We start from the raw sequence: 19,431 nt of genomic DNA, 5'->3' as shown, positions 1-19,431 counted from the left end.
AAACCAGCAACAAGAATGAAGACATTAACTTTTACTATGATTGGCATAAACTTTGAAGCAAAAATAGTATAAAGATAATAACAACAAAATATTTTACCAGGTTTTTAAGAGTGACATGATTCCTTTTGATTAAATTTAGAGAACACAAAATAGAACTCAGAACAGTAAGTTCAATTTTCTTCTTTAAATATCAAATAATTTTATTATGATTTTACATAAACATACTATGGATTAACCCTTAAACCATGAACAAATCTGATAATTTAACTTGAAAACCGCTACCTCCTATCCTAGAATATGAGTTTTCTTTGGTAAGTAAACTATCTAAGGACTGTGTTGACTTGGCACCAGCTCTGACTTCTCAGAGTGTAGCGTGGGGTCCCAATAGAAACTGCACCTCCCAGAGCATTACCATTGACAGATCTTCAGGGGCTTTTAAACACATTGAATCAGTAATGATAATTTTGGAGACAGATGACTCCTATTTAAATACAATTTGAATAACTTTATAGCAGTAATGAATGCCTATGCTTATCCCTGGGAAATATGCCAGGAAAAGAAGCAGGCATCTTCAATCTGAATTCCACTGGCTTCATGCTGTAAAAAAAAAAAAAAATCAGCCTAGCTAGCCCATGGATAACTTTTCCCTAAAAGGAATATTTATATAGGAGCTTGCTATGGTTTAGGTGTCCATACCAAAACTCATGTTGGAACCTTAATTCCTAGTGCAGCAATGTTGGGAAGTGGTACCTGTACACAGTGAAGAGACCTTTAAAATAGATTAAAGTCTTTCTCATGAGACTGGATTTGTTCTCTCAGGAAAAGATTAGTTCTGGGTACAGTGGGTGTCAGAAAGCAAGGTTGCCTCTCCTGTTTGGTCCTTTTTGCATTCCAGCTTCCACATTCACATCTCTGCCATCCTATAGTGCAGCACGAAACCCTCATCAGAAGCCAAACAGATGCCTAAGCCATGCTCTTGGGCTTTTCAGCCACTTGAAGCATAAGCCAAATAAACCTCTTTCCTAGTCTCTGTTATTCTGTTATAGCAACACTAAATGGACTAAGAGCTCTTACAGTGCTTGATTTAACAAATACTAACAGATTGTAAAAATACACATTTTAGGCTTATGTTTCCTTATTTCGATAATCCATTTTTTTATTGAACAAAATGTATTTCCATGAATTGAATCCTGATTTTTAACACTGTATCCATCAGCAATATATGTTCAATTTATGATTAATGACTTAGTCCAGGCAATTATTAGGTTATAACCCTGAGAATCCTTGCAGCGGTCATTTTAATAGTTTTGTTTTATATAATTTCCATTTGTATAAAAACATGTTTACTGTATTTTATCAATCTATAAAAGTACAATAAACAGAAAGTATGTTCAAAACACAAGATACAAGAAAGAAGGATTTAAAATACACACACACACATACACAGGTACACACACATGTCTGATGTATGTGTATATCAAACAAAAATGGCATGTTAGGCAATGTGTAATAACTAATATCTATGTCATGATAATAAACATTGTTTGCCTATGGTAAATGTAAGTTAATATTCTTGAACTTATATGAAATTAGCATCTATGTGTGTCTTACTAGAGATATACACCAAATAAAAAATACAGTAGATATCAAAATATATAAATAGGCAAAACATGCCCTAGATATTGAACACAGAAAATAGGGAAGTGACAGTATTGTATAGAAGGCAGAATATACTAGTGTCTTAAAAAGAAATAATAAAATATAGAAATGATAAGTATACTTTAGTAGTAAATAACTATATATCAAGATATACATGATAAACCTGTCAGTAATTTAAGATATATGATAGAAATACAGTTCACAAATTTTAACTTAACATCAGCCTACCACAAATGAGACTGAAAGGAGGTAAAGTTTGTGTGTATATTTTTTAATACCTGGGTTCGGTTATCATTTTACAAGTTGAACAGATAGTGACTAAATTCTCAAATGACCAGTCTATTGGAGATACTATATAATCAGAAATAACAAAGGAAAAAAAATTCATCTCCTAAAAAGTTAAAAACTATACCTTTAAAAAGTGGTTTAAAAATATAGTGATAGAATAATTTGCTTTTATAACTCAAATAAAATTTTTATAACCTATTAAGATCTCAGGAGATAGACATAGTAACAGAAATGAATCTCTGGCTAGGAATTATTCTATAAATGTGAAATATTAACAAATCATTCATTGGGTATAAAATATTCGAGAAAAAGAATAAAAACCCACTTTGAGAAAGGAGAAGAGATAAAAAACAATTATAAAATGAGGGATGATTTAACTGGGAAAGCAAAACATGGAAGTGATATGAATATACTTGGAATATGATATTTGGAAAATATAAACAATGCCATTTTGTAACTGTTATTTTCTAAGTTGTGCTTATATATATATATAAGATAAAATCTTACTTGAAAACTTAGTATTTACATTGCAGAGTGCATTACTAGTGGGATGTTTATAAGCTCTCCTAAATATATATTTACTTACTCGTGGGTAAATAAATACTGACCTGCATTCAAAAGTGTGTCCAGGCCCATCAACACAAATCCCTCCATTAAGACAGGTGACTGACTTCAGTTCAGGCTCAGCACAATTATCAATGCTTTTTTCACAGTATGCACCAGTGTATCCACGTGGGCAAATGCAAGTAAACCCATGTGCTGACTTCTGACAGAAGCCTTCATTCATACAAGGGATTGATGTGCAGTCCTAGATTAAGAAATACAGAATCAAATTTGATTATTAGTATAAGGCTGACCATTTTAATAAAATTATATTTTTATTTAAACATAATCTAACAAACTGATGTGCAAACTTGTTTGACATTTCCTTCCCCTGTTAATTGAAATATATGTTTATGATAGTCAGTGGTTTTTTACCTTTTATTACCAGAAAGACTCTGTCAAATATTCTATTGCTCATTTACCAAGAAATAAAATCATTATTAATCTTTATAAAAACATGTACCATGTCAGAGAACTGCCCCTGCCGCCAATAATGGTGCTAAAGCAAATTTCCTCTGCAGATAACAGAATTCACTGGCCCTTAGTGTCTACCATACCTCTCAGTTTTCCCCAAACAGCCCCAGTTCAACTCTGCTCTCCTAGGGTAATGACTAATAGTACTTCCATTAAATTTCAAAGGATTTCTGGGTTTGATCACATACTTAGAACAAACATTTCACAAAGCATTTATAGCCATGTAAAATAGCTAAAACATCTGTAATAGCTGAAGTTTGAATCCAATCATCATCTTTTAATTACCTACTTTTTCCCATGCATTGTCCAAATGTATGTCCAGCATTTCTGACACGTATAGCTGCAGAAGTGCAGATGTCTTGTAGAGTTAGACGAATCTGGATAATACCTATTACTTTTTAAGCTTAAAAATATTTTAAAATTTCTCATAGTTTTACTTACTTATTCAACAAATGGTATTTTATTTATTGTAACTACATTGATGTGCAAAATGGTGATCATATCACCCACCTCATATGGTGTGCTATGAGAGTTAAATAAAATAATGGCACTGTGTCTTAAACATCATATGTGATCAGTAAATATTATCTTTCTTTCTTCTCCACTCTGAAGGCCAAGGGCTCAGTCAGCCTCTATTTCAATCTTTTGGCACTTAATTTGAACAAGAAATATGTTTCTCTGTATATTTAGCTTCTACCATATCATACCATATGCTTTTAAGTTTACAGTTTAGGGTTTATATATATACTTACATTGTGGAAAACACATGTCATAGTACCACAAACATGGTATGACATTATTTTCATAATGTAAACTGAAAAGATTTGCACCCATAATTCTGAGAAATAATTTATGGAAAGTTATGACATCATTAGTAAAACTGTTTATTTTTAATGAGTTTTACCTAAAGATAATATCTTAATGAACCTAAACCAACTTGAATCATTTTGCACTCTAGGTCTTGAGTTCTCACATTCTCAAGGATAATTGCATATGCAAACACAAATACTTCTTCAGCGTTTTACCTTGAAAAGTGATAATTTTCTAGAATTATTACTCATTAATTGACACCTATGCTTACAAATATTTAGTGACTTTAAAAAAAAGTGTTAACAACAAAAACTCATACTGACAAGACTATTATGGAAGCCATTGCATTAATATCATGTATCCACTGGAAAATTAGATGATGTTAAAAGTTATCAGAGAGATTAATTAGCATCATCCTCAATTAGAAATGAATTGTGCACTGCAGTATAATATTCCAGTCATGCCTGGAACTTAGATAGTGATCTTGTACACCCCCACCCCCCACAAGTGATAGAACTAAGTATGTTTTTATAAACAAATGCTATATTTGTTCCACTTTTGCTGAAAATGTGAACTTGTTACAAGGGCACATAGTAGACTATCCTGTAGGTATTGAAGTTTTTTTATGGAATAGAAATGCAGAATTCCACAGGGAGTGGCATGGAAACATGTTTCTCCCTTAGCTCTATTTCTAGATATGTTAGAATGATTTATTAGAAAACATTACATAAACTAATTGAATTGTATCTCCCATGGGAAGATAGGGATAGTTTTTAAACTGCCAAAAGTTCTGTCTCCAGGGTTTCAAGAATCTTTTACTAAATTAATTAGAAAGCTTAATGGGAAATACAAAGGCAATTTCTTTTTAGAGGAAATCAAATTGTCATTTAAAGTTCTTGATCTTTCCTGGTTTAAAAATTTAAAAGGATGCCTTTCCTTTTGTTCATCATCATTTATATTGCTTTGCTATATTCTATTTAATATAATAAAGTGCTTTCCCAAAGAGTTCACTAAAGTAATTTCAGAAAATAAAAGATATAAAAGGTTGAGTATTTAGAGAAAGAGATGGAAGCTGGGAGGAATCCTGCAGACCAGGGCAATCTAGACAACAGAGCTTGACCCTAGTGATATATTCATTCAACTTGTACTGAAAATATTATGCAGGAAATGTGCAGGAGCATGAAAGGAACAGGGCAGTGATATATTCATTGTGAAATTCTTAGACAGGGCAAAGTACTAACTGGGCTAGTAAATGTGACAGTTATCTCACTGACTCAGATAGTTGTGTTCTCTCTGAGGGATGTGATTTAGATCCACAGGGTTGTCCTGTGATCTCTTAACTGCCTAGAAAAAGAAGTTACCTAATGTCATCTTCACCATAACATTTCTCTCTTGGCATCACGTTTTATTTTTTAGCATTGGTGTTTTGGGTAGTGGAATACTTTCCTCAATTAAGATCTTGGAGAAAGGGAAACAGACACAGCGAGAACTACTATTTGAAGAATGGGAACAGAACAAGGTACCTACTAAGTCCCTAACATTCCCTCTGCAAAGGTCTATTAACCTTTACAGAATTGTGTGAACTTTGTCCAGTTCTGAATAAAAACTGCGAGTGTAGTCCAGTGTTTTTAAATTCGTATATTCAAAATCTCATTAATTTTGTGGGCTTTTACTTTGCAAGCTGCAGGATTGGGCAATCCAAAAGACTGAGAACTTTGATTAGATGTAACTACGGAATCTGTAGCATTGTAAGTGACATGTGGTTGCTGTTGGTAGTAAAAAGAGTCTGGAAAAGGAAATGCAACTTCTCTTACCCCCACTTGTTTTGCTCTTCTGATCTAGGTTTGGGCTCACTTTTGCATGAGTCATGATAAGCTTTCCCTAACTTAGGGATTCAAGATTTATGGAGTAGGGCAAATAGTGGAATAGCTAGAGAACAAATACCTAGAGAACATAAGGGCATTTATTTAAACAAAAGATACATATACCAATAAGTAATAATCACATTTTGCCAGAACAAATACGTAGGAAAATATTTCTAATAAACACAAGTATGATAGGGCACACACAAACAGATGAGCAAGAGGGGGTCTTAAAAGTAGTGCTGATTATTTTCTGCTATGAAATAGCTAGAATGAGCTCAAACTTCTGTACCTAAAACACAGAAAGAATTTTTAAGAGCAATAGACTTAAAATATCTTAAATATCCAAAAAAGGATACTAATTAAATAAATATGGTATTTCCACACAATAGAATATTAATAAGAAGAAAGTAGAACAATATACGGTAGTATAGAATATATATATATATAATATATATATATAAAGTAGAATAATCTTCTATAATTGATTAAGTGAAAAAGCAAGTTACTCTGTGTGTAATGAATGTTCCCATTTTGCAAGATCTTGTTTATTTTAAAGATTTGTTTCTGATTAAAGGATATCAATATTCTCTAAAATAATTTGTAGGAAAAAGCTGACCATTTGTTGAGGGAGATGGACTCCAACTCAAACCCTCTCTTGGAAAGCATTCTGATGGTTCAATCATTTAATTTCAAATAAAAAGAATGGGAAGAACTTGTTAAATAAGTCCCTTTTAAACCTATCAAAAATCACAGAACCTTTAGAGTTCTGTAATCAAGTAAATTTGGATACATGAAAATAATTTTCTGAATGCCAGAATCCACTATGTACTAATGAAAGAATAACAAAAAATAGAAAAATATACATGATATACATGGCAGACAAAATGTAAATTATATTAAATAAAAAGCTCATAAATTACAGTCCACACTCACAGAAACACAAATACATGCACTCATGTGTGCGTACTCAGTTTTTTACATGCAGGGGATACGTGTACAGCCTTGTTACACGGGTGTATTGCACTTGGGTAGTGAGCATAGCATACAATAGGTCATTTTTTGGAACCATTCTCCTCTCTCTTCCTCCACCCTCTTCCAGTCCACGGTGTCTATTATTCCCGTGTTTATCTCCATAGATGTTGAATGTTTAGCTCCCACTTATAAGTGAGAACATATGATATTTGTTTTTCTGTTCCTGCATTAATTACCTTAGTTTTATGGCCTCCAGCTGCATCCATGTTGCTGTGAAGGACATGACTCTTTTCTATCATTGTGTAGTTTTCCATGGTGTATATGTACCATATTTTCTTCATCCAATCCACCACCGATGGTCACCTATGTTGATTCCATGTCTTTGCTATTTATACACAGTTCTTTAATTCTTTCCTTTTTATTTAGAGAACTTATATGAGTCCTTGCTTTATATTAAGTCTGCTCATAACAATATATTCACTATGAGTTAAAGCACGAATTCTCTTATTTCTCCTTCATCTGAGAAAGTCACGATTTTTTAATTCTGTAATTAGTTTTTTCCATTTCAGTATATAACATATATTTATAATTTGATATCTTAAAAATAATACTGCTTCCATGTACATACGCATGGTATATGGGAAGGACACATGCCATCCTCCTAAGACTTATCAAACTTGAAAGAAAAATATCTGCTTTCTATGTTGCCCTACTCACTTTTCTTTTCTGTTTGTGTGTACACATCCAGAACTTAAATTACATTTTTTTCACTAGTCATGGCATATGTTCTCTCCCCAGGCATGCATTTGCTTTTCTCCAGCATTAATTCTAATTTTTAAGGCTTCCTTCTTATTGTCACTTGGACAAAAAACAAAACAAAGTGTATTAGGTTTCTCTAGAGAAACAGGACGAATAGGATAGATGTATATATGGAAGGGAGTTTATTAAGGAGTACTGACTCACACTATCACAAGGTGAAGTCCCACAATAAGCCGTCTACAAAGTGAGGAGCAAGGAAGCCAGTTCAAGTGCCAAAACCTCAAAAGTAGGGAAGCTGACAGTGCAGCCTTCCGTCTGTGGCTGAAGGCCCGAAAGCCCCTGACAAACCACTGGTGGAAGGTCCAAGAGTCCAAAAGCTGAAGAACTTGGAGTCAAAGTTTGAGGGCAGGAAGCATCCAGCATGGGAGAAAAATGGAGGCCGGAAGACAGTCAGTCTAGTTCTTCTGCGTTCTTCTGGCTGTTTTATTCTAGCTGAGCTGGCAGCTGATTAGATGGTGCCCACTCAAATTTGAGAGTGGGTCCGTCTTTCCCAGTTCACTGACTCAAATATTAATCTCCTTTGGCAATACTCTCACAGACACACCCAGGAATAATACTTTGCATCCTTCAGTCCAATGAAGTTGACGCTCAATATTAACCATCACAGCAATTTTGTGTTGTTGTCCATCCAGCCCTAACACAAACTGTATTTTTTCCACTCCTAAGGAGCTTCACATATAACACCTTGCCCTCTATTGACCTGAGTGCTCTTTTCAGTTAGTACTGCCTATCTTTCTCCATTTCTCTTGCCTCTTTAGCCTTGAAAAACAGTTCATGAATCTCCTGCAGAGTGTGTTATCTAAGCATTGCACTATAGAGAAAGTTAAAATAAATAGGTCAGCTAGTAAGTAAGATAGAGAGAGATGTAGATCACTTTCCATGTGGAGCTGGTCAGGTAGGAAGTGTATCTAATGATTATTATATCTCAATTTCTTATAGAAATTCAATATCTAAGATTTACAGAATGAGCAAAATTACAAATAGAGTACACTTAAAGTATTAGTGAAACATGACACAATTTTAAAAAATGTATTAAAATATAATAATTATTCTAGATGGTACTGGTGCAAATGAGATAAGAAGTAAAGAAACAGAATAGTTCAAAAACTAACCCATATATAGAAATCTATTATATGAAAAGTGGAGCATTCCAAATCAAGAAAGAATTAACAGACCCTTTGATAAAATTTCTTGGAAAAAATGATTATACTTAAAAGAAACCATTAAATTAGATTCCTAGCTTTTATCAATCATAACATATTCACTATGAGTTAAAGCACTAAAAGTATCATGAATTCTGTAACTGTAGATGAAAATAGAAAAATATATTTTAAATATTGCAATGTGAAGGATTTCTTTGGAGAGCAGCAAAGCCCAGTTAGGAAGAAAAAGGTAAAGAAAAATACGAAAATCTCACAATTCATAAGCTGTATAAAGTAAGAGTGTCCAGACTCCATAAAAGATTTGTATTTTTTCAGAACCTAGTAGATTTTATCTATAATTTAAAATAATATATACGAATCAAAAAGTAAAGGGCAAGTAATCAAAAAGCAAAGGGCTATAAGTAGGCAAGGCACAAAGAACTACAAATGGCAAATAATAGTATGGAAAGGTGTTCAATCTTGATAGTAACCTAGGAAAATATAAATTAAAATAATGACAAGTTACCCATTTCTGCATGAAATTGGTCAACACCTTGTAAAAAGTGATTTCATTTAATAGGATCTAGGTAAGCCGGTGTGCTCTTACTCTCATCAGGTAAGTATGGTCTTCAGTGTTTATTTGGAATACTTTATAGCTATTAAAAAGAATGAATCAGGGCTCTTTGAATTTTAATGGAATGATTCCTAAGATATACTTCTAAGACAAAAAAGTCACTGAGTATGATGAGTTTACTCTTATGTTAAAATAACAATATTAGGAAAAAATCTAGAATCACATAGGTAGAATTTTAACAATTGCTCTCATAATATTGGCTGTGTATGTATATATGTATGCATGCATATATACATACACATGTCAAAAAACATCTATTTACTGATATTTTAATTCAAAACTAAGAATATGATATTTGTACTATCAAGAAATACGGTTTTAGAGATTACTTCAGGCAATATTTGCGGTAATGCAAACAAGACGTATGGTTCATTCATTCTCTACCAGGGAATTTATTTATTACATTTCCTTTTCCACATCAAGAATAGCTTTCACTATCCAGAACAAAATAAACACAATATCAACAGATAATTATGCTTTTTAAAACTGTGTGTCAGAAAATGTGCTAATTGTTTTACATGCATTATCTCATTTAGTTCTTGCAATAACCTGAGGTAGTTACTGTGATTATTTTTATCGAATAGTCAAAACATAATTTCAAAATAAATGTAATTTGAGAACACACAGTAGGTAAGTAGCAATATAGAGTCAATCTTGGTTCTCCGTGAATGCATTTAACTACTCCATCACCCCTCTCTGGAAGGGCCACTTACTGAATAGCTACTGTGTTTCATGTGCATTCTCACACATGACCCTGTGATGTCAGAACTAGTATAGCTATGTTTTACTGATGAGGGAGAGAGACACAAAGAATGTAATAAAATACCCATGGTTTCACAATGACAAAGGCTTTTAGTTTGTATGCTTCCTCCCTTTACCATGTTACTGTCAATCAAAAATGATTTGGAAGAACTCCCCAGTATTCCAAAAGGCTCACAAGATTCTCATCCACCAAGAACGGTCACAATTTTCAGTCAACCAACATTTTTCAACAAATGAGGCATCCCATATAAAATACCATATGTCAATCACACCGCATGAGACTCCTGAAGATTGAAAGACATATCCTGAGAATATTAAAGGTGTTGCCCACTTCCTGATATATACATCCAGTATTTATATTCTCCTTGTGATATCTGAATTAATTGAATCCTATGTCATCCCTACAGATCTACAGATACCTCTGTCTCCTAAGACCAGGGAGGACGAGGCAGATGGTAAAATTAAGGCCATCTGAGCAACTGTTGATAATGGATACTTCTAGGATTTAGTTTGGTGGGGCGGTCGGCGGGAGGGAGGGGAACCGTGGAATTTTGTAACAACAAGAGACAAAGAAGGAAAAGGTGGGAAAAAAAAAGCCATGATTTGTAGTTTTGTTTGGAGCAGCCAAAGAATTACACAGAGGAAAGATGAGAGAACAGTTAAATCATCAACAACTGTGGAAGAAATGACTCTGAAATCTACAGCAAGCAATTTGATTTTTCTTTTAAATTAAATTTTTGTCATGTAACTTTAATAAAATTATAAGACTTACATTAATTTTGATCTTACATTGTGTGCCAGTCCCATCTGCATCACATGAACATGGATATTCATTAATATGTTCTGTGCACCTGAAACACAGAATTAGAATTAAATTTTCAAATAAGTAGATGTTAAAGCATAACTTCAAGGGAGTTTCACCATTTAAACTTTTCTTTCCTAGTTCAGGTGAAAAAAGCACTCCCATGAGCAACACAAAGCAGAGTTTATTCCTGGGTTTCTTATCCTTGAAGGTGACTGGACTGAAAAAAAACGGATCAATTTTCATTTTTGCCATTTTCCCCATGGCAATGAAAAGAATGAACAGTTTTAAAAGATAAAAAGTATGTCTAGGGCTTATGTGAGAAACTGAAGTTAGCTATGGTCAGCCTGCATTGCAGTGAGCTGCCAACCTTCTTTCCCCTTTCCCTGCTTACAAAGTAGATGGCAGGATTAGAAAAGAAAAGTAACGCGGAAGCAAGCAGCATTGTGCATCTGTGATACATTCTTCTTTGCCACCTGCATCTCCTAGAAATACCTTCATTCTACATGTGTATTAACCAATATTTTATCCATGATCAGAGGAGTTATTATACAGATTCATAGAGTCATAAAATACTTTTCATACACATAGGGCTGAAAGAAGCAGTTTACTTAGGAACATTTTAAATACCAAGTGTGTGGTATTATCTCTCCATAGAGCAAATAATAGAATGTCTCATCATCTTACCTGCTAGTTCTATTACCATGAGCAGTTACCTTTAAGTATATTAAAGTCTAATTAATCCACATTTATAGAAAATTACTTTATGCTAATGAACAGAAATAAAAGAAGGGCAGAAATAATGTATCAGTACATTGCATTAGCTAAAACTGGCAGCATCTGTCATATTAAATGTACTTAGCTCTTGTTTTATGAAAGAGCATAATTAAAATTATCTTTACCAACTTTCCCTTGACATTAAGTCTTAAATATTGTGAGTTAAATATACTTTCATAAAGCTAATAATAAAAAAAAATAAAAATAGCTACCTTCCATGTAGACAAGGATTTGAAAGGCAATCATTTGCATTTGTTTCACAGTGTGTTCCAAAAAACCCACTCTTGCAGTCACAAGTATAATGATTGATGCCATCGATACAAACTCCATCATGGAGACAGGGCTCTGATAGGCATTCATCTAGATTTATTTCACAATTGATGCCTATGTTGGAACAGACAAGGCAAAACATGAAACCATTTTAATACAAAACTCAAAAGTTTGTTCATTATGGTAAACACCACCAAGAAACGAAGACCTCTCTCTATGATAACTTGGTATTTGGTAGCAAAAGAAAATATATTTCAAAGTTAAATATATTTAGGTCTGTGAACGTTCAGTTTACTAATTTAATGTGAATGACAAAAACAAAGCACAAGCTTAATCTACTGAGGAGATTGTTTTTAGTGTGACTAAAACTGGCAGCATCTGTCATCTTAAATGTACTTAGCTCTTGTTTTATGAAAGAGCATAATTAAAATTATCTTTATCAACTTTCCCTTGACATTAAGTCTTAAATATTGTGAGTTAAATATACTTTCATAAAGCTAATAATAAAAAAATAAAAATAGCTACCTTCCATGTAGACAAGGATTTGAAAGGCAATCATTTGTTGAGAATATTAGTGAAGTAATGAATTATATCAAGTTGTCACTGTGAATACTAATTCATAATATTTTTTGTAATGGTCTTTGAGAGTCAAACATTTATTACCTACAAGAATTAAGAATGAGTTTGAAGTTTTCTAAATTTGGCTTTAGTGAGCCTGTTAATGGGCTCTCTGAGATTTCTATAACCGGATTTTAAAGGCCAATAAACTAACTATAGGAAGATAAAAGAAATAGATATTCATTACTATAACAAACTAAACTATCATAGACATCATAAACTAGATCTAATATATATATTAAATTTTTTTTTTTTTTTTTTTTGAGAAATCATCCAGGCTCGGCTCACTGAAAGCTCCGCCTCCCGGGTTCACGCCATTCCCCTGCGAATATTTTTTAAGCCCCTACCAGGAACCACCTCTATGCTCAACTAGAGGTACCAAGCCAAAAAACAAACTTCCTTTTAACCCAGAAATGTTGTTAGGGAGGTAATAATTTACAGATAGAAAACACCTAGATAATAACATAAGCGGAGCTTAATGGAAAGCAAGATTGTGTTTCGCATGTTTGAAACATCTGGAAAGAGCACAGAACCATTGTAGAATTGTCAGAATAATTTCTTTGTCCATTATATCCATTAGTAGCAAGCATCTACTAATAAAAACTAGCATTGATTGAGCACTTATAGGTGTGCCCTGCCCTTAAGGCTTCCTGCACATTTAATGCTCATCAAACCGATAGGCAGATCTCAATCTTAACTCACTGGTGAGTATTCAGAGTGTAAGTAAAACTTCCAGGTCACACAGGCCATAACAGCAAACAAGAATTTAAATCATATTTCCTCTGACTTGAGCTTCTGATCATTACTTTAAATTACCTACCCTGCAGCTACTCTGATATGTGCATAAGTTGCTATGCTGAGTAACAGCGTGGATACCAATTGGAAAACATGGTTCCTGTAGCCAATACATAATACCTAGTTGTGAATACAGATAAGTAATAAGCTTATTACAATGAAGAAGACAATAATGAAAATAGCTGACATGTAAGGCTCTATGTGCCAAATACACTAAGTTTCAGAGGTTCATGACACAGTTTTATTTCCCACTCACTCTCCATGACTAGAGTGAGTTACGGATCCTCTTTACATTGTCTTCACTCTGAGACCAGTGTTAATGAAGCATACTCTATCTGGGACACTGACATCTGTGTTTAAGAGGAAAAAAGACACTTCCCTTTCGTGTTAGGCTTGGTCATATGACATAAAATACAGGTGGCTCTTCAGTCTTTCACCTACAAATCAAGTTATATGACAAAGTCCAACAGAAATGGAATGGGAAAGAATGTTTCTCCCCCAGGAAAGGGCAGATACTTTTAACAATAAAATTGAGTACAAGCATAATCAATCAAGCTTCTCACTTGTAAATGAGGGTTACTTATTGGTATATCATAGGTTTATTGGGATGACAGAGTATAGGCATGCATCGAAAACAACCTAGCAAAGGTCTGATACATGTTTAACGTTTTATTACTTTCAGGTTCTTGATAAAAATATCACAAACACATTATATTTAATTAGTGATTTGAGTGGTTCCAAAGACACTACCATTCTAATTAGGAAGATAAGTGAAAAGTCTCTGTATCATTATGTAGAATGCTAGCAGAGACAGTGCTGAAATTTTCAGTTAAAAAAAGATAGAGGGTCAATTTATAACAAAAGTGTGGAGGCAGGGACAGAAAGTGTTAAAAGAGTTTGGGACAGGATGCATCCAGCAATGTTGGGAGATGAGGAGATTTGACAAAAGACACTCCACTCTGTTTTTGAAATGTTCTCTCCATAAAAGGCAAACATGTCTCAATTTAGCTAGAGATAGCATCATCAAGATTATCTTAGAATCATTTTTTCCTAATGTTTTATTCATTAATTAAAATTGTGGTTATAATTTGACTTTCTAAGTAGCCTCCAAAGAGGATAAGAATGGAATAACTAGCCAATGTGAACATTTTGGTCTCCATAATCCATTCTCATTTTTAACATTATAGTCCTTCAGATTCATACATATCAAAGTCCCTTTTACCTTTCTAACTTCATCTTATTTTAATCTCACCTTTGACTTGTCTACTTTACTTACATTGACCTCCTTATGTTTTCTCAAAAGTTTTAGGCATGCTGTTCCTAAATGACCTTTGTACTTTTATTCCCTTTCCAAACAATCTCTTCCAAGTATTTCACCGTTTACATCTTCTTCAAGTTTTTACAAAAATGTCACTATCTCAATGAGGACTATTCAACCACACAATACAAAATTGCATTCTCGTCTTAATCCACAATTGCCATTATCCTGTTTTATGTTTCCCACCTATAACAAGTAATCTCCTTCTAGCATTCCAAAAGATTTATTCATCTTTTTTTCTTTTTGTCTGTATTTCTCCATGACAAGCTTAGCTTCATAAAGGCATAGATTTTGTCTGTTTCATCCAAACTGCATACATTCAAATATTTGTTAAAAAATAAATCCTTGTCACATATGTGTGTGTGGGGGTTTATGTGTGCATGTTTTTGTATTTTGTTTTACAGATTTCTGTTATTTTCTCAGAAATCCCAGCCTCTTCCCAACCACGAACAAAGCAGTTCTTGAGAATCTGGGGAAACTGTTAGTCCTTGCAAAGGTGAGAGTCAGAATCCAATGAGGTGATGGTGATGCATCTGAGGTGCATAACTAAAAGAGTTGCCTGTGCAGCCAAGGGGAAATATTTAATGGGACCTCTGCTTTTTCCCACCTTCAAACAAAGACATGTTCGTGTGTGAAAAAAGACACACAGTTGTGGAGGGTCTTGGACTTTGGTTCGCAATGATCTTCCACAAATAATTACCAACCTATCCAAACTCTAAGTTATTCATCTGTAAACTATGAATCAAAATATCTCTACTGTAGCACAGTAAAGAGATGTTCATAAAGTACATATATATATAAAACAATACATATGCTACCTGATTATTATAACAACAAGATTGCTTATCTTCGTAGGATAACAATGCTTTGACATAGCACATCTAAAAGAAATAATAGTATTTATTAGACATGACCAAAGCCTTGGCTAAAGTCTCAGTCTCAGTTTTTTGCCTACATTGCCTTATATACCACGTATTTCTTACTGCTCATTAATTTATCTAATGCATATTTATGTGTCAATCAGAGTTCTAGACTCCTTGCATAGTTCCCTTGACCTGGCATGCATCACTGCCATCTCAATCACAGCATAGCAGATGATTTTCACAAAATCTAGTGATTTCATTAAGGACTTCATTTGACAAAAGAAGAGCCATGATAAATTTTTTTTCTTTCTTTTTGTTATGTCTAACATATTGTTCTTTCCACCTACTCTCCTGCCTGCTTTGGAGCTACAGCAATAATTTATATTTGAAATCATTTTCAGTTTGTGGTTCTAAAGTTTTTTATTTCATTCATAATACAGGCAATTCCTTTTTTAAGCAGATTGGAAGGTTACCTGTGATATTTGAGGTTTTTTCCTGTGATCCCACTTATTTAAAAATCCTCTTTACTAGTCCGCCTCCACATGTGCCTCCAGATTGAATATTTTCACATTGGAAATTACACAATCCTTTTAGAATCAAGCCATTGAAGTTCATACACTGAGAGGTTTGATCAGCAAAACATTTTCATGCATCAACAATATTATAATAAAAATTATATATATTCCTATTATATATGATGTATATATATATATATATATATATATATATCTGTCAATCAGCTGTCTTTTTTCAGACTGTGTTTTTTTTTCTTACTTTCTCTTCATTCCCTTTTTACCCAATTTCTTCCCATTTGTCAGTGTTACATGTTTTGACAAGTTTTTCAAAATCACTTTCCTGATTCTTAATTTTTTTCATTTCACATGTGAGAACCTCAAAACATACTTTACGAACTCTCCATTGTCCCCAGAAATAAATGTAGTATCCCTAGCCCAAAACCAAATTCTCTCTTCCAATCTTTCTCTTCTTGTCGCTGCTCTGATATTATCAAATACTCTCATCTCCTGGTTTATAAACCTGATTGAGTAATACAATCAACTGTGGAGTTTTTAAAAATACAAAATCCCAAATCTGAATCTCTGAGAAATAGGACTGAAAAGCTATAATTTTAGAACTCTCTCTAGATGATGGTAAATCATAGCTAAGGACTGCTGCTTTTTATCAAACTGGCTTAAAATTAAACATTCTCTATATTTTCTCATATCCATGTTAGCTCCTGATAATTCTGCCTGAAATGTCATTTCTACATCTCTGTTTGCAATCTGTTTTTTTATTTGAGGTCTTACAAAATTCTAGTTAATTTTAAATATTCCTTTTGATATCTCCCAATGCATATCAGCTAATATCATTTATCAGAGTCTCCTTAGAGTTTATTTATTTGAATTATTGTCTTCCAAACTTTATTACTAGTTATTTGAGCACAGGGATCATACCTATTTACTTTTACTTCATGAAAATGCCAAATACAAAACTTTTCATATAGTAAATGATCAAAATAGTCGGCTTAACTACTACTGAATACATCTAAATTGTGATAACATTTTGAAAATGACTAAAATGTACATAATAGCATGAAATTTACAAAGGACATAAGTTAATACAGGCATACAATAATTGCATAATTTATGGACTTAAGAATCAGTGATTTTAAAAATTCAAATTCATATTTCTAACCATTCTGAATTACAAAATTTAAAAAGTCATAAGAGCTCCAAAAGCAAAATGAGAGTTTTGTAAAGGTTTCTTATTATGAACAATATTTAAATTAAAAACAATTTTAACTATCATATAAAAGGTTTCCAGATAGGTGGTCCAGCAAATGCTATTCTATGAGGAATAATCTAGGCAAACATGCAACCATGGTGCTTAAAGGTATGTCAATCAAAAATTATGAGGTGTACAAAAAAATCCAGAAACAACAAAAAAATGGATGGAATAAGAATAAAGTTGGCCGGGCGCGGTGGTTCACGCTTGTAATCCCAGCACTTTGGGAGGCCGAGGCGGGCGGATCACGAGGTCAGGAGATCGAGACCACGGTGAAACCCCGTCTCTACTAAAAATACAAAAAATTAGCCGGGCGCAGTGGCGGGCGCCTGTAGTCCCAGCTACTCGGAGAGGCTGAGGCAGGAGAATGGCGTGAACCCGGGAGGCGGAGCTTGCAGTGAGCCGAGATTGTGCCACTGCACTCTAGCCTGGGCGACAGAGCGAGACTCCGTCTCAAAAAAAAAAAAAAAAAAAAAAAAAAAAAAAAAAAAAAAAAAAAAAAAGAATAAAGTTGACAGAGAGGTTGAAATTATCAGAGAAGGAATTTAAAATAACGATTTAAAACATGACTGATATGCTACAAAATATATTGTAAAAGGTGGACAGATGACTGAATCTATGAGGAATATCAAAAGAGATGGAAACTATAAAATATTCAAGTTTCAATGCTAGGAAAATAATACAAGATGAAGAATTAATTTAATGAGCTTATCAGTGGACTGGACATAGGAAAGAACCGATGAACTTGAAGATAAGCAAGTATAAATTAATCAAAAGGAAACACCTGGAGGTAAAAAGAGTAAGAAAACAGAACAGAGCTTCTAAGACATATAGAATAATATCAAAGGTTCTAACTGACTTGCAACTGGAATCCCTAAAGTAAAAGGGAGAGATAATATGGTAAGAGAAATATTTAAAGAGATAACGGACATGGATTTGACTAAATTAATGGAACTCTGTAGCAGTTTCAGGCAGTGTATTTTGCTGCTTTGGGCCATATATCTTAGAAGCCTCTATGGTATTAAAGATATATATAGTGGAAAATATGATGCATAGAATTGATAGTAGTGCCAGAGGAAGAATCATAGACTGACGCTCTGGACCAAAACCAAGACATATGTAGCAGAGAATTATCCTGAAATTGAGAAATGGCTTCTGGCATGTCTGGGTAGTGGTAGATATGAAACACCTGACCATGGGACATCAAGTATCCATGTGGACAGAACTGCCAATGCATTTGGCAAGACCAGTAGCAATCTACAGTAGGTAGTACATCAGGAATTGTGTATGAATATGCCAGAGATCACAGATAGTTGCACTCCTAAGTTATGTACTTCTTTCACAACAGAAGCTCATCCTAAGTTCATACTGTTTCTGTATGGGCCCTCCCTGGTGGCCATCTGAAGGAAAAATAAAAAAGTCTGAGCTTGGTTCATGGATGGCTTGACTTGGTATATGGGTATAAACTGGAAATGGACTGCTGCTTCCTTAAAGCCTTATTAAGAGGTTATCCAAGAAGATAAAGTAAAAGGGAAATCCTTCTGATGGGCAGATCTTCAGTCCCATGTTGTGGTCATAATCTTTGGGTGGAACCAGCCTAAGATAAGAATATGCATGGAGTCATAGGTAGTGGCAAATGACATGGCTGGACTGGAAGGTAAAATATGAGACTATCTGGGTCAGGGAAATATGAGAAAGAAGCATATATTGGACTGACAGAAGTGGGCATGAGGTGTGAAGATCTCCGCGATGCATGTTAATGCAGAAGAGGCATTAAATAACCATATAGAAATAACTCAGCCAGTTAACATCTGTCCTTCTCTGGCGTCAGCCACCACAATAGTGGTACAATAGGTATGAATAAAGTAGCTAGAGTGGCAAATATGGAGGCCTGTGCGTGGACCCAATGTATGGGTTCCTATGTCCCAAGAATTAGTTAGGTACTGCTTCCCTCAGATATCCAATCTTACAGGAACAGAGACCATAGCCACTACACACTTAATGGTCAGCCTTTCTTGCTTCTCCTGCCAATAGATGTTTGGCCAGCATTACTGCTCAAGGGCTTATATAGCGTTGATCCATCAATATGAGAGCTCTCATAACATCTCACTGGACCAAGAAAGCTACTTTACAACAAAGCATAGTGGCAATCAGATAACTATGGATCTGTTGGTTTCA

General features: G+C 34.0%; 1 protein-coding gene across 2 annotated transcripts in view; it reads right to left on the bottom strand.

The window, feature by feature from the left end:
• EYS (eyes shut homolog) overlaps nucleotides 1–19,431 on the bottom strand; it is a 2,056,951-nt gene that overhangs the window by 1,136,001 nt on the left and 901,519 nt on the right. For both annotated transcript variants that reach the window (XM_032154320.2, XM_032154329.2), the window contains exons 20-22: nucleotides 11,820–11,991; nucleotides 10,801–10,879; nucleotides 2,556–2,755 (exon numbers count right to left, since the gene is read on the bottom strand). In XM_032154320.2, the coding sequence (XP_032010211.1) occupies nucleotides 2,556–2,755; nucleotides 10,801–10,879; nucleotides 11,820–11,991 (451 nt within the window). The remainder of the gene's footprint in view (nucleotides 1–2,555; nucleotides 2,756–10,800; nucleotides 10,880–11,819; nucleotides 11,992–19,431) is intronic.

Source organism: Hylobates moloch, unplaced genomic scaffold (assembly GCF_009828535.3).
Source record: "Hylobates moloch isolate HMO894 unplaced genomic scaffold, HMol_V3 SCAFFOLD_2, whole genome shotgun sequence".
NCBI lineage: Eukaryota > Metazoa > Chordata > Mammalia > Primates > Hylobatidae > Hylobates > Hylobates moloch.
The sequence above is the reverse complement of the archived record's forward strand: the minus strand, read 5'-3'. Positions and strand labels throughout refer to the sequence as shown.